Source organism: Tachyglossus aculeatus, chromosome 17 (assembly GCF_015852505.1).
Source record: "Tachyglossus aculeatus isolate mTacAcu1 chromosome 17, mTacAcu1.pri, whole genome shotgun sequence".
Classification (NCBI taxonomy): Eukaryota; Metazoa; Chordata; class Mammalia; order Monotremata; family Tachyglossidae; genus Tachyglossus; species Tachyglossus aculeatus.
In genome coordinates, this window is record NC_052082.1 from 16,938,656 (window position 1) to 16,946,870 (window position 8,215).

General features: G+C 44.1%; 1 protein-coding gene across 1 annotated transcript in view; it reads left to right on the top strand.

The window, feature by feature from the left end:
* The window catches only part of CLYBL (citramalyl-CoA lyase), a 192,252-nt gene extending 187,015 nt beyond the window's left edge, over positions 1–5,237 (top strand). Inside the window, exon 8 of the mRNA XM_038758796.1 lies at positions 4,661–5,237. Within this exon, the coding sequence (XP_038614724.1) occupies positions 4,661–4,756 (96 nt within the window). The 3' untranslated portion in view covers positions 4,757–5,237. The remainder of the gene's footprint in view (positions 1–4,660) is intronic.
* The last annotated feature ends 2,978 nt before the right edge of the window (positions 5,238–8,215 follow it).

The window sequence follows — 8,215 nt, forward strand, 5'->3', positions numbered from 1 at the left end:
GTTAAGTGACTTGCCCAAGGTCTCATAGAAGGCAGGTGGTGTAGCTGGGATTAGAACCGTGGTCTTCTGGCCCCCAGGCATGTTCTTTATCTACTAGGCCATGCTGCTTCCAGCTTGTCCTTCTAGACTGTAAGCTTCTTGTGGGCAGGGATAGTGGCTACCAACTGCATTGTACTTTGCACACAGTAAGCACTCAGTAAATACCATTGATCAATCGTCTGCCTCTTTAAATCTGAACAGATTGGGAAAAGCTTTCATCAGGAACAATTAACAATAATTCAGGCCTTCCTTTTCCCTTCTTTATAGCAAAGCTTCCTACTTGAGGTCATATCCTAACGTCCTCTGGAAGAATTTATGGGTAGGAAGAGATCTTCCTTTGTAGAGAATCCCCACACTCTTCAAGAAGTGATGGAGAGGGACTAATTTCAACCACAGTCTGTAAAACTCACATGAAGAAAATTTCTTTTATCCCAGGTTCTTTATATGGTTTAAGCGTAGCACAGTTAGTAACATGTTGGTTCTCAGTAATTAACTGTTGCTCTACAAGTCCAGTAAACATTCTGCAGGGGGGTGCTTGAATTTTTAGGGTTCTTAACTGAGTTATCTGCATAATTCATTAGAATGCAAAGAGAAATGTACTTCTACAGCCCAGGTTTTCCAGACAAATAGCCTCTCAGCCAGTGGATTGAAATAAATTGTTAATCCTAGTAATTAATTAATTACTGCTGAGTGATAAAGATGTAGAACACTTGGCAAATTAAGAAACTTTCTGAAATTAAGGTCAATGTTATTTTTAACTGCTCTAAGAACAAATATGTAAATACTAGGAGCTTGGGAGCCTGTAATGCTGGGAGAGTTTTGGGCTTTCCAAAGAACCCTGGGAAACAGAAAGACGAAGTCATTCCCTGAGCCATCTTGGGGATTGTGTGATAGGGGCTGAGGGTTGGGATGTCTTCTAGATCCCTTTCTCCTTGTCCCAGGCTACAGTGCCCCTTCGTTCCCCCTCACCCTGGTCCAGGGGTTGTCCAGCAAGCAGTCCTTCCCCACTCTGGCCAGGCAGCGATGGCAAGCTTCCCAGTTGGGCCCTGCTAATTCCAACTCTATGGGGATGTGACAGATCTCAGGCTGAGGGAGGAAAAAGCAGCCAAAGATTTAGCCATGACAGGTTGCTCTTCCAAGAGCTATCTGGCCTGACAAGACTCCTGCTGCCTTTGGTGCCTTGAAGCAGGGAAGCTAGTAATCCATCAATTGATGGTGGTTATTTTTTTTTGTGGTTTTCATTAAACACTATGTATCAAACACTGCTCTAGGCGCTGGGGTGGGTACAAATTAATTAGGTCGGACACAGTCCGTGTCCCACATAGGACTCATAGATGAGGAGTTCTGTTCTCCCTGCAGTTCTCCTTCCCCCTTAATCTGTGAGCCCCAGTGGACAGGAACTGTATCTGACCTGATTATCTTGTATCCACCCCAGCACCTAGTACAGTACTTGGCACATAGAAAGCACTTAACAAATATTACTGTTATTCTTATCATTCTTGTTATTATCGTGTCAGTCTACCAGCTTCAAAGCAGTCATCACTATACTATAGCGTTACTGGGCTAGACAAGCATATAGTATGCAGGAAAGCAGGACCCCAACAGTTGTCAAATAGAGACTTCAACCAATCAATCGAATTTATTAAGCGTTTACTGTGTGCAGAGCACTGGTAGTTAGTCAATCTTATTTATTGAGCGCTTACCGTGTGAAGAGCACTGTACTAAGCCCTTGGGAAAATACAATATAACAATATAATAGGCACATTCCCTGCTCACAATGGGAGACTACAAAACAACAGATATGGTAGACATGTTCCCTTCCTGCAAGGAGCTCACAATCTAGAGGGGGAGACAGACATTAATTAAGCCAAAATGGGATGACCCAAGGCAGGAGGAAAGGAGGAAACACATCAAGTGCAGTCTCAAGCAAGGTGACTTGGCAACCAATGTTGGGCAACAAGTGCCGCAATCCGCGTTTTTTGAGCAAAGGCTTTGGGAGAGTCATGAGGCTGAGGTAAAGCCAAGGACATTGCCAGGCACCACGAAGGGCAGTCATACCAGCATCGAGGGGCCAGTTGGAGTATATGTTTGGCACCGGAGAGGTGATGGCCACCAGTCAGCATTTGCAGCCACACCAGCACGTATTATGTTAACACCAGTGACACCATCTTAGATAATGAAGATGGGGGAGAGAGAGAGAGAGAGAGAGACAGCAGAGGCACACAACCTGACCCAGCCTACTATAGCTCTGGAAGGAAGCTCTCTCTCCAAAAGCTTAAAAAGATCTTTACTTTTACCCCCTAGCACACTGAAACACTTATACTTTCAGGCTCCTACTGTGTGCAGCTAAGAATGTGTTACTGTTTAAAAGCATTAGGAAGAACTCAATGTGATTCACCCTCACTGTCTAGAATAATCTTTGGTTAGTGATTTTTGTCAGGAAAAGCATTCAGACTTCTCTCACCTAGACACAAAGCTGAGGAGGGAGGCTCTTGGTGTGACATTACCTCCAAGACTGGCACAATTCATTAAGAAATTTGAAATTTTCACCCAAAGGCTAAACAGCCTCTTGGTACATTCTGTAGCACATAAAAAAATGTCAGTAAAGGAGAGAGTTCTCAAGAATTCTTGCTTACAAATTTTAGAGAGATATTTTAGCCACTTGTTTATATTCCAGATCTAAGAGTAAAAGACCTTTGATAAACACTATAGAATCTAAGCTAGAGAAACCGTGAGAGAAATTGTCAACATGCCGAATTGTAAATGTCCTTCTCTGTCCAGGACTCCATTAAGAGCCAGGGAAAAGAGGAATTATGGGGCATAGAAGCAGAAGTACATGTGTGTCTCCAGATTTGAGCTCAATAATGCAAATCAAGCAGAACTCAGCCCCAGAATGAGCAGTGGAATTATTTCCTTTTCTTAAAAAACTCCAAGTAGTATTCCCATTTCGTTGTGCATATGGAACTCAAACTAATGCTGCAGATTCAGGGAACATGACATATGCCCAGAGCTGTCATCTCGATTCCATGTGCAGCGCTTGGATTTTCTGGTCATCAGGGTTCATCTGGCTTCTCCAGCTATTATTTAGGCCATAGTAGGACAGATGTGCTATTTTCAGGGCAATAATCCACTTGGTAGGTGAATAACCAGGAGGCCTCTGGGCTTCATCATTTAGTCCAATAAGAAAGCTAGACTTCGCCCTGTAAAACAGCATGGGCTCTGTTCCTCTGTTTTCCATATACACCAGGCTCCTGAATATCCTCCAGGCTTCCGGAAACATAGGCAAGTTCTTAGAGGAAAGCAGCATGACCTAGTGGAAAGAGCACAGGCCTGGCTTGTCTGCTGTGTGACCTTTGGCAAGTTACTTCACTTCTCTGTGCCTCAGTTACCTCATCTGTAAAATGGGGATTAAGATGGTGAGCCCCATGTGGACTGTGTCCAATCTGATTTGCTTGTATCTTCCCCAACGCTTAGTACAGTGCTTGGAAGCTAGGTTCTAGCCCCGGAAGGACCTTGGTTCTAATTCCTGCTCCTCCACTTGTCTGCGATGTGACCTTGGGCATGTCACTTAACTTCTCTGGGCCCTATATCATCTGTAAAATGAGGATTAAGACTGTGAGCCCCATGGAGGATAGGGACTGTGTCAAACCTGATTAGCTTGTATCTACCCCAGCACTTAGAACAGTGCTTGACACATAGTAAGCGCCTAACAAATACCATTGTTATTATTATGTGCTTAATAAATACCATATAAAGAGGATAGACAACAGAATGGAGCTATCTGGAAAGCAGACAGTGTGTGGAAGCCATACTTCAGCCTTTCGAAAAGTGTGTATGGTCTGATCAAAGTCCTACAATGGGAAACAGTAGGAACTTCAGGAAAAATGGAAAAATTGTACAGAAACATCTTTGGGATCCTGATCACTCTTTTCAAATAATAATAATAATAATGATAGCATTTATTAAGTGCTTACTATGTGCAATTGAACTATATCTATTAGCAAGTCAAATGAAGTTCCATCATAAATTCCAGTTTCTTGTCATTCCTGTTGATTTCCGTGATGTGTAGCAGCATCTTTTTCTATTTTCCATAAACTTCCTGACTATCTCATTGTAGATCAATAATTGTGTTATTTATAGCCTGAAAGAAGCCATATTTGGTAGAGTAATACAGCACAGTGGAACTTTCTTTAGAAGAACTCACACAGAAAGAAAAAGCTTTATGGTTTTAAGTAAAGATGTTCCAAAACATACATAGACAGGAAAGTATGTAATGGGACATGTTGCAATGAAATTTCTATTAATCTGCCTCAGGCCCCTAAATCAAACTGACGTTTTAGTTGGTTTCTTTGTCCTATCAAGAGTTAAATGTTCACATCCCCCAAAGAGTATGCTGGTGAGGAAGGGGAATTTCTTACAAACGCTGAACTTCTTTTTTCTCCTCTGAGAGGAGGGGAATCCAGCCAGCCTTTATTATTTATGTTGGCTCATTCGACAGACCCTTTAAGAAAAATCAGTGGGATTCATGTGGGATCCAGTGTTCTTGTTTTTTAAATGTGTGTAAAGAGAAAGCCTATAATTTCCCAACCTTCTTTCAAGAAGTTTGTGTTCTGTTTTCCAGGGAGCTTTTACTTTCCGCGGGAGTATGATAGACATGCCGTTACTGAAGCAGGCACAGAACATTGTTTCACTTGCCACAGCCATCAAGAAGAAATGATCTCTTAAATGAAGCTCTCACCAGGTGGGCCAGATGTACAGTGGATTTCATCAGGAGGTATTGGAAAGCTGAGGGAAATTATTGAATATGCCAGAATTGAACCTAATTCTTCTTTAGTTCACATTGGTCATCATTTTTGTTATCGTACCTGCCAGTTGTCCCAGCTATTGGGATCTAGAAGATGGCCTTTTTCTCCAGCCCTCCATCTGGCCAATTCCCAAGTATTTCCTAGATGCTTTCACCCATGAGGTTTCTGACTTCCCTGCTGGATGGAGCTGTACGGAACATTTGAATTATGGAATGTCATTGCCGAAATTGTCCCTACCTTTCCCTGATTGGAATTGTTGGGCCTTATTGTCGATGTGCCTGAGGGAGGTGGATAAGATATCTTGGACTAGGGCTTTGCCTGTCATATGTGTTCAAAGAGAGCTGTATCCACTTCCCTAATAATGAAATAAAATTATGAAGGAGACTTGAAAAATCTGACCAGCTGCATTTTTGCCTCCAAAGAGCTCATCTGAAAATGTGGATTAAAAATAGGGTTCCTGTGTTTTTTGGGACCAACAGGGGCCAGTAATTTTAAAATCAACTGGGAAATGCAAGCTTTTGTTCACGTGTGCTCTCTCTCTCTCTTTTTCTCCCTCTCTCATTATGTCTTTTTCACGCTCCTATGTCCTTGTTTAACTGCTCAGGCCCTGTCCCCCGTAAACATAGAGCTGGGTTAGGACTACTTCAGCCATAAACTTGTAGAGTTTTAGAAGACACAGTGCAGCAGAACTTGTGCATATGGTCTCAAGTCAGATTTGCATCACATTAGATATACTGCTACAGGTCATCTGGACTATGTGGTTAACGGGCTTAGTAAAGCTGTTTTGAAGAGGTTAACCCGGCTTGTAGTAAGGGTAAATAAACATAACAACCAGCCATTGTTCTCTATTCAGCATGTACTCTTATGTTGAAGGCTAAAGGGTATTGAAACTGCAGAGGATCAGCTTGTGGTTGCCAGAGGACTCCAATGAAGTTTGAAACACCAACAATCAGAGATTTTGTTTCTGTTCCTCATTAAATCATGAGCTTTTGTGTTCAGACTCTGAACGACTGTTCTTTAAGAAATTAACAGAATGGGAAGTTTTAAACTCTGCACCAACCTTTTCATGACCTACACAGCAGCAATGCTGCTACACTCAGACAAAACACCGCAGGGAAGGCTGTTCTGTTTATTTAAATTTGTAAATAGAAAACATTTGTTTTTTCGTTCATTTTTCACCAGCTCCTTTGCTTTCTTTCCTAAGTGGAAATAAGCGCCTCTCCCCAGCTTCTCCCCCTCGAGCATCTCTTTTCCCAAATGACCCTCAAGAGTGTTCCTGGTTCAAATGAGATTCGGGATGAAGCTGCAGAATAGGCAAGAAGCGAAACATCAATGAAGAGACCTGAAGTCCCTTGCTCCCAGACTGTACCTATCCTGACCCATGGAATCATCAGGACTGTTTTTTCTTGATTGGCCTTCAGGACAGCTGAAGGCCAAGCAGCCCAGAGAGGCAAAGCGATGATAGGGTGGGGCCATGACCCAAGGAGGATTGGGTGCTGGAATTTGCCCTCTAAGGAGCCTCCTACACCCCTTGGAAATCTGCCTGATTGACACATGCAGCCTGGGGGGGCGAGAGGCCAGGACTGCTTTAATGACTGGGTCAAAGAAGCAGGATCCTGCATCAGATCCACTCATTCATTCAACCATATTTATAGAGCACTTACTGTGTGCAAAGCACTGTACTAAGTGCCTGGGAGAGTACAATATAACAATAAACACATTCCCTGCCCACAACGAGCTTAAAGTCTAGAGATGAGCCAGACTCAGACACACACACACACACTCTTCCATACACATTCAAACCCACAAAAGCACCCACTCACACACTCACCTACACACATCCAGAATCATAGCTACTCCACAGCTGCTGCTCTAGGCATCGTCTGGTTAGAAGTATGACCTCTGATTGAAAGAAAGAGAAAAACATTGGGTGGGGCCTGAATGTCCCCCCAGGAAGTAATCCTCCACTGTCCAGGGTCCCCCTGAGCTTTAACCTGGGCCTGCTGGCAGTATTGCAGAGTTCTCCCCTCTCCTCTCCCTCTCCTTTTCTTCTTCTTCTTCCTCCCTCCCTCCGCCACCCGGCTTTCCCAAACTCCAGAAAGTTGCCACGAACAAAGCCGAGGGCCTTCTGGGGTGTTGGCGGGATGGAGGGGCGGAGCCAGATGGGTCAGGCAGCTGGGCGTGCTGACAGAAAGTTTCCAGGCAGCCTCAGAAACAGAAATGTAGCTCTGAAGTCATCTGATCTGGGTGGTGAAGTTGACAGCTGCCTAGACACCAGTCAATCAGTGGTGCTTATTGAGCACTTACTATGTGCACAGCATGTTACAAAAGAGTTGGCAAACACATTCTCTGCCTAAAATGAGCTTACAGTCTACAGGAAGTGGCCTTAATATAAATAAAATATATAATTTAAAGATATATACATAAGTTTGAGGGTGAGGTAAATATCAGATGCCCAAAGTTCACAGATCCAAATATTGAGCAACACTGCATCCAGCTGAGGTGTTTGGTAATAGTAATAATAATTATGGTATTTGTTAAGCGCTTACTATGTGCCAAGCACTACTCTAAACACTGAGGAAGATACAAGGTTACAGGTTGTCCCAGGTGGGGCTCACAGTCTTCATCCCCATTTACAGATGAGGTAACTGAGGCACAGAAAAGTGAAGTGAGTCACCCAAAGTCTCACAGCTGACAAGTGGCGGAGCCAGCTTTAGAACCCATGACCTCTGACTCCCAAGCCCGTGTTCTTTCCACTGAGCCACTCGCCAGATCCCCTTTATGTCTTGTATTTATTTATAGCTCCCAACCTCCCTCCGCTCCTGCTGCCGAGTGACACCAAACATCAGATTTGCAGTGGGCAGAGGTAGGGTGACCCCACTCTGTCCTGCCCAAAAATTCTCTTCTGGAATTCCAACCCTTCCTGGTGCAGTTGCAAGAGGAGGTGTGGGCTGCGTGGCTGGAGAGACCCCCTCTTGGAAACAGGCTTGGGTCACTCACCGAGGCTCTTTTGGGAAAGAGCTAACAGCCCACACTGCCCGCCCTCTTCACCAGCCTCGAGGACCAGCACAGAGTGAGGTCAGACAATGCAGGGCAAAGAGGAAGAGCAGGACCCAACTCACTCTACCACAGGGTGTGCATCCATTTATAGATATATAGATAGATTTATGGATATATTATCCATCACTTGTATTTGCTGAGAGCTTGCTCTGGGCAGAGCTTTGTACTAAGTCCTGGGAGAGTACAGTAGAGTTAGTAGATACATCCCCTAACCTGCATTCACAAGGTTTCACCTGAGTCCTCCCGTCCACTCTCCTTCCCTCCCCCAACTCCGTCCCACCTGCCCCACCGAGGGGGATGAATCTTCACGA